The sequence below is a fragment of the Mauremys reevesii genome, linkage group 2 (genome assembly GCF_016161935.1).
Source record: "Mauremys reevesii isolate NIE-2019 linkage group 2, ASM1616193v1, whole genome shotgun sequence".
In the NCBI taxonomy this organism is placed as follows: Eukaryota; Metazoa; Chordata; order Testudines; family Geoemydidae; genus Mauremys; species Mauremys reevesii.
The window spans coordinates 90,947,173-90,967,090 of NC_052624.1; the positions used below are offsets into that span (position 1 = coordinate 90,947,173).

The 19,918-nt window shown below is 40.4% G+C and overlaps 1 protein-coding gene across 2 annotated transcripts in view; it reads left to right on the plus strand.

The window, feature by feature from the left end:
• LOC120396404 (probable G-protein coupled receptor 141) overlaps window positions 1–16,923 on the plus strand; it is a 38,865-nt gene extending 21,942 nt beyond the window's left edge. For both annotated transcript variants that reach the window (XM_039521233.1, XM_039521234.1), the window contains exons 2-3: window positions 6,768–6,974; window positions 15,043–16,923. In XM_039521233.1, the coding sequence (XP_039377167.1) occupies window positions 6,920–6,974; window positions 15,043–16,004 (1,017 nt within the window). In that variant the 5' untranslated portion in view covers window positions 6,768–6,919 and the 3' untranslated portion in view covers window positions 16,005–16,923. The remainder of the gene's footprint in view (window positions 1–6,767; window positions 6,975–15,042) is intronic.
• Window positions 16,924–19,918: the final 2,995 nt, after the last annotated feature.

A 19,918-nucleotide genomic window follows, 5' to 3' on the forward strand; every position in this document is an offset into this window, starting at 1 on the left:
ACTCAAAACTGAGTGTGGACTCATGCAAGGATATGCAGAAATAAGGCAAGTTTTACCGGTAAAACTTTTTAGCATAGACCAGGCCTGAGTCACTGCACATATAACAGCACACAACATAGGCTAATCACGGTGAGGTCATGTTACAGGTCTTTGTGTTGTAGCATGAGCTACCTTCACTCCTTCCAACTGCAGCAGAGACAGAACAGGGAGAGGGGAAGAGTGTCAACTCCCACAGAACAGAATTGAGAGTTTCATCCCTGAGGTGGCCTCTGTTTGACAAAAACTTTCATCATTGCCAGAGAGGTAGAGGGGGAGGAGAAGCTACATACACGGGACATACATGCGGGAGTGAGACATCCAACACAAGAGAAATAGGAGGGATAGCTTTAATAATGATGGATGTGGAGGTAGAGGAGAAGGCTGTGTGGGGGATAAATGAGGGTCCGTGCAGCTAGGCAGCACAGAGGACTGAGCTCATCAAAGCCTTCTCAAAGCCCTTCCTACAAATCTCCTCCCAGATTCCAAGAAATAATCTCACAGGCAGTCTCAGTGTGGAAAGCCATGTGTGGCTCTTCAGAGTGTCAGCCCGTGATCCATTGAGAAATCACCAACTGTAACTGTTTGGGCAGCAGTAGAACTTAGAGCTTTGATCTTTACTGCTCATCTCCTCTGTCTAACCCCAGTGAAGTCCTTTGTCTGGAGGAGGATGAAGAGTGGGCAGCTGCTAATTAAGAAGCTAGCTCCAAGGTCCACTATTCTCCAAGCAGCCTCAACCAGCCACATATCTGTGGATTGCTGGTTGAGAGTCTCACTTCTCACTGTAACTTCCCCAGCCAGTGAATCATGGTTAAGGCTAAGATTTTGTCACGGGTATTTTTAGCAAAAGTTATGGACAGGTCTCGTGCAATAAATAAAAATTCACAGCCCATGACCTGTCCGTGAATTTTACTCTATAAATACCCTGGACTAAAACTTAGCATCTCCTAGGACCCTGCCACTGTGCTAGCCCCTGCACTGGCTGCAGGAACTGACTGCCCTCAGCCATCCCTGCTCCGAGGCATTGGGAACTGCTGCTCAGGTGCTCCCCACAGCCAGCTGCCCCGGAGACAACTGCTCAGGCACTCCTCAGAGCTGTCCCTGGGACCGATGTCCCGGGGCCTGCTGCTCTGGGACCGCTGCTTGGGTGCTTCCCCTGTGCCAGCCGCCCGAGCAACAGCTGGTGTGGCTGGCCCTGGCCCAGTCCCCGGGACCGCTGCTCAGGTGCTCCCTGGGGCTAGTCGCCCTGGGACTACCTGAGCAGCGGCCGGTGCAGCTGGCCCTGGGGCCACTAGAGCAACACTTGGTGCGGTTGGCTGCAGGGTGCCCAAGAAGCTGGCCCTAAGGTCACTGCTCTGGCAGCCCTGGGATCAGCCACACTGGCCATTGCAGCTGCGAAAGTCACAGAGGTCGTAGAAAGTCATGGAATCTGTGACATCCACAACCTCTGTGACAGAATCGCAGCCTTAATCATGGTTTTCTGGCTTATCTCACTGCTCTATCACAGACACACCACCCACCCACCCCTCAATCACTTCAGCACCGGGGAATGTATAATTTACAGAATTGTCTATAACTATGTATAAATGATACTTTTATATTTCTGAAGAGTGTAACAATATCAAAATTATATGGATTGAGGGCTCCAACATGCAAACCACTACTCACATAGGTAGACCTCATTCATATGAGAAACCCTGTTGACTTCAGAGTAAATAGGTCCTTTTGGCATAATATGCATGTAACCCTTCTGCCCCTCTGAGTTGGCAGCAACAAGGGCCGGGTTCAGTATCCAGGGGTTCCGTTTCAATAACACAATGCAAAACCGGCTCGAGCCCCCACCCAGTGACCTGGGACAATTACCTACCACCCCCCCAGGCGCCTCTAGGAGGCAATACTTCCCCACTCGCAAGCACAGAGTCCGAGTGTAGCAAAATCCTTTTTATAAAGGAGGGAAACAATGCGGCATCACGTTGGAGAGACACCGCAAACAGGACTATACACAAACCATAAGCAAAAAAAACACCACCTCCAAGTACATTTGGCACTGTCCTCTCCCCCTTAGGGTCTTAAGTCCAATCACCCCAAAGTCCAACAATCCAAGAGTCTCTGTCTCTGGTCAGTGCCACCCCAGAGTTCAAAAGTTTATCTGCAGAGTTTTACCCCCCCAGCCTGGGTGGAAATGTGGGGGGGCACACACAGGGTGTTAAGGGACACCTTACGTGGGCCAGGGCCGACTGCCCCACTTCTCCGTGGAGTTCTGCTGCAGCCTTCACCACGACTGGCTCCACTCCATCAGCTGTGCCGCTCCTCCAGCCAACCCGTGAACCGCATCAGCCGTCCACGCGAACCGCTCCACACTGCTCACTGTTCCACGGGCTGCGCCAACGTGCTGCAGACTGCTCCGCTCTGCCAGCTGCTTAGCGATCGATCTTCAGGCTCCCCCACTCAGTGATCTCAGCTCAGTAAGCTTAGCTCTTTTAGTGATTTCAGCTTGTAGTAGAGGAGCCCCAGTGCCACCTTGGGCCAACGTGAATTCAGGTCAGCAGCCTCCAGATGGACTCCTAAAGGATTCAAAATTAGCTCTGCTCTTTAACAGTGGAGAGAGGAGGATGTGCAATTGGTGTTCCAGGCCCTCAAAAGGGACCCATACCATCAGGTACACACACCATTCCCCAGCCTCTCTCCCTTCACTGGGTTTTGGAACCCATGTCCCTTGTCTAGCAAGTACTATTTAATGTAGGTTGAGTCATTTCTGTCATAAAGCAGTCTCATAGTTCCTCATTCACATAATTAAGGTAACAGCCCTTTTTTTTCCTTCCTGCCCCAATAACAAAGAAATTGGGGATTCCACAGTGTGAAAATAACCATCCCATGCTGCTGTGTGTTATGCTAAGTGGAGTGGGTTTACCAATGCAAATGCACATTCCTAAAATTCCTTTGCCCACTCCTCATAATGTACCACCAGATGTCAGGGTAAATCTCATCCTGACTCTGCTTACATGCATAATGGCTTTAAAGCAAAACATTATATAGTACAGTGTTTTTTCCCCTGAAACAGCATAGAGGATTCTGTGATATAGAACACAAAGGATTCTGGGATATGGAACACAAAGGATTCTGGGACATAAAGATCACAGGATAAAATATGGGGTGTTTTGGGAGCCACAGAAGAAAAAAGAGCATTGTTCAGATTTTAAATCTGAGAATCCATTGTGGCATACAAAGGGCCTATGACAGAAAACATTACGCTGACTGAATACCAGTTGCTAAGGAAACTCACAGCATGCCTATTTTAAAAATTTTCCAGAGAAAAAAGAAAAGCCAGTTGGGTAGTAAGGTTGGATCCTTGGCTTAGAGTGGAAATGAAATCCTAGGGTCATCTGAGGAGTGGACAGAAGGGGTTAGTACTGTAGTTAGCTTAGAGGCTCCCTGGGAGTGAAGAACAATAGGTCAAGCTTCAGAAGTTTGACTGATGAATGGGGGAAGGGGAAGCGTCTCTAAAATTTCCAGACTGAGATTAAGTGACAAGGATTCTTATTATAAGATTTTATTATGGTTCGTATTGCCATTTTTTTCTTGTTTTTTTCAAGCATAGTTTGATTTCTCCTTCAGTTTCCTGGCATAATTTAAAGGAACTTGTGGCTTACTCTAAATTGTGCTGAATGCCCTTACACCAAAGGGGAGGGCCAGATTAACTTTTTGTGGGCTTGGCACCAAACATATTTGTGGGCCCCCCTGGGGAATGAAGGAGCCAGGCGCAAGAGCACAGCAGAGAGGGTGGATTTGATTTAAATCATGATTTAAATCACTAGTCAGGAAAACTCGATTTAATCATGGATTTCTACATAAAACTGCATTCTTGTTGGTTGTTATAACCTTAATACATATTCTTCACAACTCAGAGATGTAGGCTTCATTTTTAGAAGGTACACACTATACATTTTTAAACAGTGATTTATTTTGAAAACTTTTCAGATGAGTTTTACAGCTATATCAGAAAATGAATGATTGTTTGGTTATTTCATTTACCAAAGATAATTGAAACAGATATTTATGAAGTCATTGGGAGGTGAACTATCTTCAATTCCACAGGTTAATCATTAATATTTGGAGGATTTTCTTGCCATGCTGTATTAGGAGAAGAACATCATCAGACAGACATTTAAATTGTTTTAGTTAACTAAAACAACAACATTAAGTATTCTGGATATTTTTCTTCAACAGCAAACATAATATTTTAACAAAAAAGCATACGTCCCTCGCTTCTCACAGACTTCTTCTCCTTGTCCAGATCTATTCTGCCCTCAACAATCGTCTATTCATTGAACTTTTTGAAACTTTGCACTTTTAGAGAGAGGTAAGGGATTGACTCTATGTAGACAAATTTGAAGAGGGACAATAGAGTTGAGGTCTGTTATTTCTCACCTCTATATATTATTTATTTATTTAAAACATTTTTGCTATTAACAAGCATATTACCTCTGGAGACACAAATCCACAGTTTGAGAACTGCAAAATTAAGCATCTCTGATGGTATCTTCTAGACTGAGTACTGAGTCCCATTGAGTAGATAGAACGATTAACTTAAATAATCTCTACAGACGCCTGTGGAACCCCATAGGATTGGGTCCCTAATCCATGAACTATTAGAACTCATTTACAAAACTCTTAAACATTACATGAATATATTGTCTCATACTATAGATTAGAATTTATAATCCCTATTGCATGATGAGATATAATGTATCTTAATGAAAACGATCTTTAGGTTTTTTTCCCTCAAAAATCCGATTTAAATTTTAAAAAATCCAATTTTTTTATTTAAAAAAAATAATTGATTTTTATCCACCCTGACAGCAGGGCATGGTGTGCGGGGGGAAGGATTGGTCCTCAGCTGGAGCGAGGCAGGGGCCAGGAGGAAGGTGAGCACAGTGGGGCATGGGGGAAGGATTAGTCCCTGCTGATTGGATCAAGGCAGGGGCCGGGAGCAAAAGCATAGCGGGGCAGGAGCTAGGGTTGGTCCCTGGAGCAAAGGAGGGCCCGGGGGTAAACTGCAAGCGCAGCAGGGTTGGGGAGGGGGTAAACAGGATTCCCCACCCCCACCCTGCCCACATAGAGCGAGTACCTACCTTCTCCCTGGTTCTAGCCCATTCTCTTCATCTCTCTCTGCACTGAGCTGGGGGGGGGGAGGGATGCACTGAGCACAGGGCTGGGGGTGCAGGGTCTGGGAGGCAGTTAGGGTGAGGGAGGGGGCTCAGGGTTGGGGCAGGAGGTTGGCGTGTGGAGCGCTTACCTGGGACAGCTCCTGTTTGGTGGTGGTGGTGGGGATGTGGAGGGTGAAGGAGTCAGGGCATAGGATGTGGGGGGACTAGGTATGTGTGGCAGGTGCAGGAGTCAGGGCTGGGGTCGTGGCGTTCTGTGAGGGGGTGCAAGAGTCAGGGCAGGGGGCTGGGGGCATGGGGCTACCCCCTTCCCCAAGGCCATGCCCCCGCCTCATCTCTGCCTCCTCCTTCAAGCGGTGAGCGCGTTGCAGCCCTTCTCCTCCCCTTCCCTCGTGCCAGCAAACAGCTATTCGGTGGCAGGGAGAGGGAGGGGAAGGGGCAGGAACGTGGCACACTGGGGGAAGAGGCGGGGGAGGAGCTTGGCTGCCGGCGGAGCCTGCCCTACTGCAGCAGAAGCCCCAGGAGCTGGGAGCATCAAGCTTCTGCCCCCACAGGAGAGAGCGGGGGGCAGAGAAGAGCAGGCTGCGCCGGGGCCCCTTTGGACCGTGGGCCCGGCACCATGGCGCCAGTGGCACCATGGTAAATCCGGTACTGCCAAAGGGTCATTGGGGCAGGTAGAGATTACTAAGGTATTATGGCATTCCAGTGTCCTTTCCCCTGCCCATATCCTCTGGACTGACTCCAGGGAGGTGGAAAAGGTATAAAAGCTGTTACTGAGGCTCTAAACCACTTGAGCATCCCCTTATGCAAGGGAAACCCAGGGACTAGATAAAACAGCTTTAGGCACAAAGCTGCCTAATGCAGCTGAGGATCATGGTCACCAATTTTGACAGGGTCCAAAGGAGAAAGTAACATAATGACATTTATTTGAAATTGAAAACCACTTATTAATTTAGGCTCAGATCCTCAAAGGTATTCAGGTGCTTAACTTTCATGGATTTCAATTAGAGTTAAGAACTTAAATACCTTTGAGAATCTGGATCTTAATTATTTTAGATTGTACAAAATGAAGATACAAATCAATGAGCTTCAAAATGTGGAGGACAAACCCTGATTAGGAACAAAGTGTATGTGTTAGGCAAAGCAGAATCCGTTTTGTGATTCAATTTGTAACTGGTTTTAAAGCAAGGTTTGTAACTAAAAAAATGCATCCGACTGGCTCTTTTTCTTTCTTATTTTAAACACATGTAAGAGCTTTTATGTATGGCCATTTTTCATAACTGTTACGTATGGATGCTGTTCTGACACATGAAGAAACATTTTTTGTGGTATTATTTTCCTAACACATACTCTTTTGGGTTTCCGGTATACAGAGGTCACTTTTCCTTCCCTTCCTCCTTCCTCTTTTGTGCATAAATCTTGGGTTCGTTCTCCCTTCTTTTCTCTGACGCTGCTGGTGGTAAATCAGATAACATGCCCATGGCAGCTAGGATGGTAAAGAAGATTGTGAGGAAAGTTCTATTGTGTAACCACACATTATTTATTTGTTTATTTTCAAAAAAACAGAACTAAGAATACAGCATTTTTGGAAGTTTCCTTTATTCAGTGGCGAGTTATATGTCCTTTGTCTACATCTACTTCGATAGACTGGATTTCTACTGCAAAGTTTCAGTCAAATGGCAGCACACACAGAGGGACCTCCATCTCACATCCAGTAAATGAACTACACAAAAAGTGACAGAGATCTCCAAAACTTGTTTGGAAAAATCATAGGTATGTACAGTAAATGTCTACTCTTCTATCTGATATATTTAATCACTGCAGTTTTCTCTAAGCAAAAATTTATTTTACAAGTTTCATATGGGTCTGTTTGTTTGTTGAAGTGTGGGTATTGTAGTTACTGTCAATCATGAATCTACAGCATGAAGAATCATAGAAATATAGGGTTGGATTTCCTAATATCTAACTTAAACCTCCCTTGCTGTAGGTTAAGCCCATTATTTCTTGTCCTATGTTCAGTGGACATGGAGGACATGGAAGACAACTGATCACCATCAGGTCCCCCTCAGTCTTCTTTTCTCAAGGTTATTTTTACCTTTCCTCAGCAGTCAGGTTTTCTAAATTTTTTATCCTCCCTCCTCCTTTCCCTATTTGTCCACATCTGTCTTAATGTGTGGCACCCAGAATTAGATACAGTCCTCTAGCTGAGGCCTCACCAGTGTTAAGTAGAGCAGGACAATTACCTCCTGTGTCTTACATATGACACTGCTGTTAATACACTCCAGAATGATGTTAGTCTTTCTTGCACCTGCATCACATTGTTGACTTGTATTCAATTTGTGATCTGCTATAACCCTCGGATCCTTTTCAGCGGTACCATCACCTATCCAGTTATTTCCCCATTTAAGAGTTGTACATTTAATTTTTCCTCTCTAGGTTAAGTACTTTGCATTTGTTTTTATTTAATTTCATCTTGTTGATTTCAGACCAATTTGTCAAGGTCATTTTTAATTCCAATCCTGTCTCTCATGTTTTTGCAATCCATCCCGGCTTGGTGTCATCTGCAAATTTTATAAGCATATTCTTAATTATAATTAGTCAAAAATCATTAGAATGAGTCAAAAACTGTCATACTTTTTTAACATAAAATAGCTTTTTGACTAAATGAAATTTTTTGTGAAAAAATTTGTTTAAAATTTTCCAGGTTTTTGTAAAAAAAAATAAATTGGTTTTTGGTTGTCGATAATTGGTAAAATTTGGTTTAGGGTTTTCAGCTATCATGAAAACCAAAACAATTTCTACTAAAAACTTCAACTCAAAAGGAAAATTTTCATTCTCATTGAGATTTTGAGAGGGAAAACAGGTCCTAGCAGCTGTACAAAGAATATATATATCTCTTCCATGGAGTCCAACCTTTGGATTACATGAAAATCTACATGATTATGGAGTGCAATTCTGACAGTCCTGATACAGATCTTTATCACAGGATAAATTTTGCAAAGACACTTGTGAGAGAGAGAGAAAGAGAGAGAGAGAGAGAGAGATTAATTCATTCATCAACACAGATTAGAATACATTTTAGAGATTTTGTCAAACTTGATTTTTTAAAAATGAGATTACAAGTTTTCTTGATTAAGGTAATAGTGTTGATGTAATAAATTTAGACTTCTGTAAGGCACCTGGCTTGGCACCACATGACATTTTTATTAAGAAACTAGAACAATACATAATCAACATGGCATACATTAAATGGATTAAAAATTGGCTAACTGATACGTCTCAAAATGTAATTGTACATGGGGAATCATCATTAATCATCATGTGTTTCTAGGGAGGTCCCACTGGGATTGGTTCTTGGTCCTAAGCTATTTAATATTTTTATCAATGACCTGGGAGAACATATAAAATAATTAATAATAAAGTTTGCAAATGAGACAAAGATTAGGGGAGTGGTAAATAAGGAAAAGAACTAGTCACTGATCCAGTGTTCTGGATCTGGGCACAAGCACACAATATGTGTATTACTATGTGTATAGTACGATATAAAGTCATACATCTAGGGAAGAAGAATTAAAAAAAAATACGTACGGGATGGGGGACTCTATCCTGGGAAACAGTGATGGTGAATTATAGCTGAACATAAGCTCCCATTGCAATCATCTGACCAAAATGGTTAATGTGATCCTTGGATGTATAATCAAAGGAATATCAAGTTGGAATAGGAAAGTTATATTTAGGGCTGTCAAGCAATTAAAAAAATCGCAGTTAATCGCACTGTTAAACAATAATACAATACCATTTATTTAAATATTTTGAATCTTTTCTACATTGTCAAATATACCAGTTTCAATTATAACACAGAATACAAAGTGTACAGTGCTGTGTACAAAAGAAATAGTATTTTTCAATTCACCTAATACAAGTACTGTAGTGCAATCTCTTTATCACGAAAGTTGAACTTACAAATGTAGAATTATGTACGAAAAAACTTGCACTCAAAAATAAAACAATGTAAAACTTTAGAGCCTACAAGTCCCCTCAGTCCTACTTCTTGTTCAGCCATTCGCTCAGACAAACAAGTTTATTTACATTTGCAGGAGATAATGCTGCCCGCTTCTTTTTTACAATGTCACCTGAAAGTGAGAACAGGGGTTTGCATGGCACTGTTGTAGCCAGCGTTGCAAGATATTTACGTGCCAGATGAACTAAAGATTCATATGTCCCTTCATGCTTCAACCACCATTCCAGAGGACATACTTCCATGCTGATGACGGGTTCTGCTCCATAATGCTCTAAAGTAGAGTGAACCAATTCATGTTCATTTTCATCATCTGAGTCAGATGTTACCAGCAGAATGTTCATTTTCTTTTTTGAGGTTCGGTCTCTGCATTGGAGTGTTGCTCTTTTAAGACTTCTGAAAGCATGTTCCACACTTCATCCCTCTCAGATTTTGGAAGGCACTTCGGATTCTTGAACCTTGGGTCAAGTGCTGTAGCCATCTTTAGAAATCTCACATTGGTACCTTCTTTGAGTTTTGTCAAATCTACAGTGAAAGTGTTCTTAAATCGAACAACCTGTGCTAGGTCATCATACGAGACAGCTATAACATGAAATACATGGCAGAATGCTGGTAAAACACAGAGCAGGAGACATACAATTCTTCCCCAGGGAGTTCAATCTCAAATTTAATTAATGCATTATTTTTTTAACAAGCGCCATCAGTATGGAAGTATATCCTCTGGAATGGTGGCCGAAGCATGAAAGTACCATATCTGGCATGCAAATACCTTGCAATGCCGGCTAAAACAGTGCCATACAAACACCTGTTCTCACTTTCAGGTGACATTGTCCAGAAGTGGGCAGCATTATCTCCTGTAAATGTAAACAATGTGAACAATTGCCTGAACAAGAAGTAGGACTGAGTGGACTTGTAGGCGCTAAAGTTTTACATTGTTTTGTTTTTGAGTGCAGTTATGTAATTTAAAAAAATCTACATTTGTAAATTGCAATTACACAATAAAGAGATTGCACTCCAGTACTTGTATGAGATGAATTGAAAAATACTTTCTTTTGCTTATCATTTTTACAGTGCAAATATTTGTATTAAAACTAATATAAAATGAGCACTGTACACTTTGTATTCTGTGTTGTATTGAAATCGATATATTTGAAAATGTTGAAAAATATCCAAAAATATTTAATAAATTTCAATTGATATTTTATTGTTTAATTGTGTAATTAAAACTGTGATTAATCATGATTTTTTTTTAGTTAATCGCATGAGTTACCTGTGTTTAATCGACAGCCCTAGTTATACTGCTTCTGTATTTGGCGCTGGTGCAACCGGTACTAAAATATTATGCCCAGTTCTGGTGGTTATATTTCAAGAAGGATGTTGATAAATTGGAGAATGTTCAGAGAGCCACGAGAATGATTAAAGGGTTCGAAAACATGCTGTATAGTGATATGCTAAATAAATTGAGCTCCTTGAGTCTAACAAGGAGAAGGTTAAGGGGCAACTTGATTGCAGACTATAAGTACCTACATGGGGAACAGAAATTTGATAATAATGGGCTCTTCAGTCTAGAGACAAAGGTATAATAAGATCCAGTGGTTGGAAATTGAAACTAGACAAACTCAGACTAGAAATAAATTGCTAATTTTAATGGTGAGGGTAATTAACCACTGGAACAATTTACCAAGGGTTGTATTGGATTCTCCATCACAGGAAATTCTAAATCAAGATTGGATGTTTTTCTAAAACATATGTTGTAGTTCAAACAGGAATGAATTCAGGGAAGTCCTATGGCCTGTGTCATATTAATAATATATAATAATAATGTAATCTATGAATTTATGAAACATCAATACTCAAATTTACCACAAAAATCTTTTTGTGAATCATTATTCTGAAAGACTCTAGTTTCTAGACTTCTGCCTGGCATAAACTGCTACCTCTTCTGCTGAAACAAAATATTGATGTTTTGATGATTTTCTGAAAGCCCCCAACATCAACAGATGCGCCTCTGGCTTCTATATGATGCCCAATTAGGTGGTTGTGTGCCCTTGTGCTACTATTCTTCAAAACCCCTGTCTCCCAAAAGTTTAGCCAAACAAGAAGACATTTAGTGTAGAGAAGGATTTGAGATTTGCTTCTGATCTCACGTAATACCACTGACCATGATGTAGCCTGAGTGGGAGGGAACCAGGAAAGGAAGATGACACAAGCCCCTCCTTGAAGTGCCCTGAACATATATGTTTCAGGGTCAATCCAATCCCCCTCCATTGTCATGGGCATAGTAAACTGGTGTAATTCTGCAACACAGAAGTGAGGGCCAGAATGAAGCAACCCTATGCAGCAACAAAACTCAATCCTGCAGTGAATCCATAGTGTGGAGGAGTCTTTTGGAGGTGGGACTGAGCCAGCAGATCTGCAACTACATAATCTTAGTGGGGAAACCACATGGGAGAGAGAGTCATCTTCTCAGAAGCTAGTGCAACCAACCCTGACGCTGCATTAGTGGCCACAGAGTGGTTTCCTCTGCTGTTTCTCAGCCTGTGGCAGTTATTTGTCTGCCCTTTGACCCTCAGATACAGTCTATCTCTTGGGCTGCACACAGATTCCAAGATCCTGCACTAATGTCATAAAGTGTTTACCTTTCAATACATAAGACTTCATGTTCTCATTCCATGTGTCTCCTGCTAAAAGTTATGTCTGTAAGACCTGGCACTTGCAATTCTGGTCAGTGTTTTCTGGCTCTTCAGGTGTCTGCACAGTAGGAAGCTGTGTCTTCTGAGAAGGTACCAATTTTCTCTGTGAAGCATATTATGCTATGTCATGCTATGTTACGTATTCTCAACATAAATAAGTTTCAACTGGATGGCTGTAACAGTGGTGGGCAGATAAGCTGATTTTGTGTGCTTTAACATCACTGTTGGGGAATGCTTTTTACACACAATGAAGATGAGCCTTCCTGCAGAATCATTGCAAGAATGGCGTGTAGATTCTCTATAATGCTGTAGAAACTTGCATTACAATGCACTGGCATGCCCTAGGGGCCATAGGTAACTTTTTCACTGTCTCAGTAGCAGAGATGTGTGAAAAATTCAAAACGTGGTGTTTCTACTTTGTTCTATGTGAATTCTGAAAAGGTTTCATTGTTTGAACTTGAGAAGCAACCACCAGGGGTCATCCAACCCCAACCACAGAACTACTGTTAATGATGCAGATAATCATATGTCTGTCATAGCAACCCAGATTTGCAGCAGTTGCCTTTAGTATAGTAGTACTTTAAAACTGTAAATACACATTCCAACTTGAGACTGTCTGATAATGCAACATTATAGTGACGTTTTCTAATTACAGTTCGACAACTTAAAAAATTGACATACAAACAGCTATTGCTAATCCCTTCTGGTATGAACATTTTAAAACTAAAATGCAATGTTATAGAAGTGGCAACAGTTAGAATAGGAAGGAACATGTACTCTTTCCTTTCCAGTGCAATAGTTGAAATATGTTGTAAACGGTAGTTCCTTAGAGAAAAATCCCTTTTGCAACACATTTTACTTTCTCATAATTTACTGGAAAAAAATGTTGAGAGAACTTCATTTAGAGCTACAAATATAATTTTAACCTCTAAAATACAGAGTCAACCATTAGAGAGTCAATATTTACCAGCAATTCCTCTACAATATCTAAGGTCCCATAGTTATTGCTGATACTAAATATAGTGAAATAATTGGTCCTTTGGATATGTTGAAGTAACAGTTAAAGCAAGTGTTGACTTTTCAGATAGTGGCCATTGTATAAAGAGAGCTCAGATACTACAATGATTGGCATGCTAAAAATGTGTTAATAGCTAAAATCTTTATTAAAAAATGAAGTCACTGAGAAATATCACATTATTAATGTCCCATTGCAACTGAAACCTGATATTAGAAATATCAAAGGTATTTCCTCTTCTCCATGAATGAGGAAACTGTTAAATAGTCTTTTGACCATCAAAATGTGTATTACTTAAAATGGAAATCACCTAAAAGATCAGTGATATAATAGATAGAGGATCTACTTATCACACTGCAAATCTAACACTGCTTTGGTGTAAAAACAAAACCAGGTCAGGTTTTACATTGTAAGATCAATGAGTCAAATTCAAATAAAAGTGCTTCGCGCACAAGGACCCAGGAGGAAGCTGGCAGGGGTGAACCCAGACTGAGACACAATTCAGGGCACACATACCATATCCAGGTACTGTCAGGTATGCGAAGGAATACGGGATCCAATCTACCTGCTTGCTCCAACAGTATGTGGTCATGCGGTCCTGTGGTCTGCCCATCCCCACATGTCACCTTCCAACATGTCAAGATCTCGTCTTTCCAGCGAGCTGCAGAGTCCTGCCATGGCTCTGTCTTCTGCTGCATGTGTTAATAGTCCCCCAGGATGACAAAGATGTCCCCATCTATGCAGCAGAACTACAATTTTCACTTTGCTTTTGGTCCTGTGCTCCTGCAGCTGCCTGACTGGCTGGCTACCTTTATAGGAGTCCTAGTCAGAGAAGCCCCGCCCCCTAATCAGTGCTCAGCTTCTCTCTCAGCACACTTAATTTTAATGAATAGATAGCAGGATTCTAACAATGACTTGTGTCTTCTTTATGATCACCAAATAGATCCTCTATAATAAAGATTTGAGCTGTTAACACAAAGGGCTGATAAGAATCATAGAATCATAGAATCAAACAACTGGAAGAGACCTTGAGAGGTCATCTAGTCCAGTCCTCTGCACCCACGGCAGGACTAAGTATTATCTAGAAAATCCCTGACAGGTGTTTGTCTAACCAGCTTTTAAACATTTCCAGTGATGGAGATTCCACAACCTCCCTAGGCAATTTATTCCAGTGCTTAACCCCCTGACAGTTAAGAAGTTTTTCTGAATGTCCAATTTAAACCTCCCTTGCTGCAAGTTAAGCCCATTGCTTCTTGTCCTATCCTCAGAGGTTAAAAAGAACAATTTTTCTCCCTCCTCCTTGTAACAACCTTTTATGTACTTGAAAACTGTTGTCATGTCACCTCTCAGTCTTCTCTTCTCCAGACTAAGCAAACCCAGCCTTTTCAATCTTCTCTCATAGGTCATGTTTTCTAGACCTTTAATTGTTTTTATTGCTCTTCTCTGGACTTTCTCCAATTTGTCCACATCTTTCCTGAAATGTGGCACCCAGAACTGGTCACAATACTCCAGCTGAGGCCTAATCAGGGTGGAATAGAGCAGAATTACTTCTCATGTCTTGATTACAACACACCTGCTAATACATCCCAGAATGATGTTCGCTTTTTTTGCAACAGTGTTACACTGTTGACTCATATTTAGCTTGTGGTCTGCTATGACCCCCAGATCCCTTTCCGCAGTACTCCTTCCTCGGCTGTCATTCCCCATAAGGATCGTACTCAAATAATTTGGCCAAGCAGCAGATCTCTTTTGCCTATCTTTGTTTTGAAATATTAATTAGTAGTAACTGTTTTTAAGTACATGGCTGGTAACATTTCCATAACTTGATCAGCTTCTCCCTCTAACTTATGTATATGCTTGGGTTTTTTCCATCTTTAAATTCAGCTTTTGCAGCCATTCTTTCCTAACTAGCAGGAACGCTGAACTGCCTTTCCTAACAGAGCACATTTCAGTAGTGGGGAAAATCATTTGCAGTAACTGATATCAGAAATGAAATAATCCAAGCATTTCTAGGATTATATACAGTATATGCCCTGGAGCCAGAACCGGGCTGAAGACTCAGTTAGTTTTAAATCTCACTTTAATCTTTAATGACACTAATGTCTTCTTTTATAGAGTCCAAAAGAGAGATTTACAGGACCATGCCTGAAGAGACTACACCCTTCCTGAATGAATTTGAGACTACATCTCAGCCCAGTATAATTCATTCTGACATTGCACGTTACACAATGATTACAATATATACAGTAGTATTTATTGGAGGTACAATTGGAGCCATCGCAATGTCATTTTTGTTGGTTAAAATGAACACTCTGTCAGTGACCACGGCGGCGATCGTCAACCTCGTGGTGTTGCACAGCCTGTTTCTCCTGACTGTGCCATTTAGGCTTTATTATTATTATATCAATCAGAAGTGGATTTTTGGATTTGCCTTTTGTAAAGCAGTGAGTGCTATGATGCACATCCACATGTACCTCACTCTTCTATTCTACATAATCACGCTCATTATCCGGTGGCTCATTTTCTTTCAATGGAAGGACAAGGTGGAGTTCTACAGGAAGCTGCACGCTGTGGCTGCTAGTGCTACAGTGTGGATAGTGGCCATTGTGTTTGTGCTGCCTGTATTCATTGCTCGGTATGGAAAGTCTGGGGAGTATGGAAATACCACATGTTTTACATTCCAACAAGAACTCAAGAATCCCAATGTGAAAGCACTGAACTATGTCATAATTGCCGTTGTAACTGCCATCACATGTGTCTTCTTGGGGTTGCAAGTCTTCATCATTCTAAAGGTGGTGAAAAAGCTTCCAGGTTCTGTCTGGTCACATCAAGAATTCTGGGCCCAGATTAAAAGCTTGATGTTCATATCTGTGATAATCATTTGTTTCCTCCCATATCATCTCTTTAGGATCTATTACATACAGCACATAGAAGAAAAACAATTAGCAACTTACAACGATATCTGTCTGAGTATAACTGCCATCAGCTGTCTTGATTTGCTGTCATTTGTTATAAGTGGAAACCGTTTCTTTAAGCAAAAGATAATTATGCTTCGAGACAAGCTTGCATGTTGTTAGGTTCGTTCATTTTTAGAGACCATCTTCCACACTACAGTGTTTAGGTGGGAGGAAAACATATGGCTTTGTCGGTATTTTTTTTAAATGATAATTTATGGAGACAAGTAAAAAAGCATTATAAATTATGTGTATCTATTTATTTTATATGCCTTAAACACAGTACCAGCAAAATAACATAGATTCTTTGAGTAGGTGAAATACTTACCAGTGTTCACAGTGCCAGCCTAGCAGACTGGTAGTAACTGTGCTGTATCACAATGGAGACAAAGGATCCAATCCCCTGCTGCAGAGGGAAAAGAAGCAATAGCCCAAGATGATTTGTAAAGAATGTGGAGAGAGAAAAATAAAGCACAAAGTCAATGAATAGTGGCTTATGTAATAAAATATATAGACATTTGAAGTTCCTAGATCTGTATGTGTAATGTTTATAGGTTATTTATTAACAACAATCTGTGATAGAATGTGGTGGTTCAACAGGTCTTCGTTGAGGAATTTTGGGCTTACACTGCAATATGGCTTTCTAGTTCAATTGATCAACTGATACAACTCCTAAAAAGCAAGCAGTAAATGTATCTCTTAAATTTTTTTCCACTGAACTCACTCTTTTGAAAATGGCTTTATCGTGGAGGGAAAGGTCTGATTTATCTCTTTCCTGTGCTGTAAAAATGTCTCCATAAATAATTACGTATCAGTGGGCACTATATTCAGCATTGGCAGTTCAAATCAAAAGCCAGTGTTTATTCTCTTTCTTCACAGAGTTGTCCAGTTTTTTCAAGAGCTCCTTTAGTTAACGCTACAGATAATTTAACTTAGAATATTATTCAGACAGCAGTTGTATTGTTTCTCCAGGTCATTTATTTTAGTCTCCAAGGTACCAATAATTTCCTTTTCTATAATACTTTTGCCTATTTTTGAAGGCCAGAATGTCCCTGGGATAAAATTAGTCCTACAGAATTTTGTAATCTGGGCAAGTAAAAAAGATAGAAACAATGGCTGGGAAGGGATGAGGTTAGCATGTGTGGTGTGACTGAGCAGCCAGTTATATTTCACGTGGTGAGTAGTGGGGATTTTTTTAAAACCTAGAATTACCCATTATCAAGCTAAGGAAAAAATGTAAAAAAATCACTTTGTGGAAGATACTTAAGCCTACACAGATCTACTGTATTGTACATGTCCCAATAGAGAACATATATCATTGATGGCTGTAGCTCAAAATAGTGGATGGTTAATTTCTATTTCCATTTCTTTTTGCCTTCTACATCAAGTTCAAACTTTTCATCTAGAGTCAGTTGAATAATATGTGACCTCATTTGGTAAATTTGGTGGCATTAGCTGGACAAATTATCTGATTAATTCTTTTTCATGGCTCTGCCTACGTTCTCACCGCAAGACTGCACAACCTCACCCTTTCATATATCTCACCTTTCATGTTCTTTTGCTTCACTGTCTATCGTCAAGACACGAAATGTACTGCTGCTCTCCTTAATATCCCTTGTGTTGATGTCTACCATTCGTTTCTCTGAGCCTTCTTCCCTCATGCTTAGAACTCCCTACTTATTGCTCAGTAGGTCTGACCAGGTTATAATATCCTGAACTGAGAGAGACTGAGTAATTCTCATGTGCAACAACAAGAGTTTGGAACCATCAACAAAGGCTATAACACCAGGGAGAGAAGGTGAAAATAAATTTGTGTTTGTATTTTTTTTCTCTGTCATCTTTGGTGTGCAGCATATACTTGGTGTAGGGTCTGTAGAGCAACTTATACCTTAACAACACTAAATAATTCTTTTATAATAACAATAATAACTGTGGTGGTTTGGCTCACAAGCACATCTTTTCATTCAAATCTTTCCTACAAATATGCATAAATTAAATAAAAATTGCTTTATATTCAAGTTTTGTAAAATTTTATTTTCAGAACAGATAGTTACATACAAGAAATACAGTAAAATGTTGACACTTGAAGTAAATATAGTGTTCATATATTGTGAAAAATTATATGTAGATTAAGTAATTCTTCTAAGAATACACCCACACCACGCTCGGTGTAGTTACTGGTTTCTCTCCTTCTGTTGCAGTTCCAGAGCTTCACTCAAAGGGGTGCAGTTGAGTCAAAATCTCTTCATTTCCAGGGTATGTTAATTGTCGGCATTCAGTATCACAAAATAAAAAATAGTTATGACAAATATTGGAAATAACTTGAAAAGGAATTCTGACTCATTAGAAGCAGTGTGCCTGTGTTGTAAGCAAGCCTTAGTTACTAGGCCAAATCTGAACAGTATGTTTTGTATTTTTTGAGATCATTTGGCCTGACAGCCAAGCCTAAATTTCAAAATAGGTGCATTTTTAAAGAGTTTATGTATAAAAAACCCTAAGTAATGAATCAAGAAGATAATTATGAAAATTTAGTCTATGGAGAGCAATTGACTCTAATCTAGTGAAAAATAACAATATTTCATTTATTTAGCGAGGGGCTGGTATTCCTGCTTTAAATGGAAATTGGAACACAACCTCAGCTATAGTCACGACCAGAGCTGCCATCATAATAATTATATTCTAAAGTATAATATATAATGATATTGTTCATATTATCCTGAAATAACAAGGAGATTTGAACAAGAAATTATTTGCTTTTGTATATCTGATTTTTTACTCCAACTAATACATTAGTGGGATTCATTATTGCAACCCAAATGTTTGTAGCAGTCTGTGTAATTCCACGATGTATGTTCACAATATGCAATCTTTTACTAAATAAAAATTGAATAAATGCTGTAGCACCATTCTGCCATCCAGCAATAGTTCTGTTCAGGGTGGCTGCCGGATATTACACCACTTCATGCATTTTAATTTGACTGAACAATAAGTGATGTGGAAACTCACATAGCCACAAAAAGAGGTAGGGAAAAATGATGATACATTGCAACCTGAGAGTGGAATTCTCAGCCTGTTCACTGCTGTCACAGGATTGCTAAACATTACACTGCCCAACACGACACCTCTTTTGGTGAAGGATGCTAATGTTCAGTCAGTTAAGCCATCTGAATGGCTGAAGATGTGTATGTGCTTTCTGGGAGGGCATTGTTTATAACACAATAGCAGTGGTGGGGAGGGAGAATTACACATGATGAGGCTAGAAAGTTACATGAGCAAAATTTTAATTCTATGGAACTGATATATATGAGGCAGCAGCAATTATAACAGCAAATGAAAAGCCCGAGAGGTGAAATTAGGAAGTGAACTCTGTAAGAGAGATCACAAGCAAAACCAAGCTGTGAACTATGCATCTTTGTGTGGGAAAAAGTAAATGTGTGAGAAAATGTGAAATGTGTTATCACCAAATTCCAAATCTAATCAAGATAGTGGGTCACCAGCGGTCACATTTAAATATATGATGGATGTGATAAAAGTGGCAACGGAAGGCGAATGGAAATACACTGTGTGCAAAATGCATCACTATAACAACCACTTATAAAGCTATGTAGGAGCAAAAAAGTACGTGAAACCATTGCAGTTAGTGATTAAGTGCAACTCAAACAAAAATCTTTATCAGGATCAAAAAGTTTCATTTCTTTTAACGTCAGAGGCTATTTGTGCTATTCCTGGAAAACCCCTGAGCTGACAAAAGTAGCAAGCACCACAGATTTGCCCTGGAAAACTGTAGGCAGATTCTTCCTCACAGAGGTAGAGAATCTCCCACAGTCAAAGCATGTTAATTTTCAGACAGCATCACCCACATTTGTGGGTCACAGTGAATCCCCCTCCCCCCACTCCCATAAGAACACAACCATCTGAAAATGGACTGTAGCCACTTTGCATTGCCATAATTCACTCCCCCTGTGAAGAAGTTTTACCACCAGAGACCTTATGATGGTGTAAACCATTACTGAAATCGGTCCTATGTTTTTCCAAAG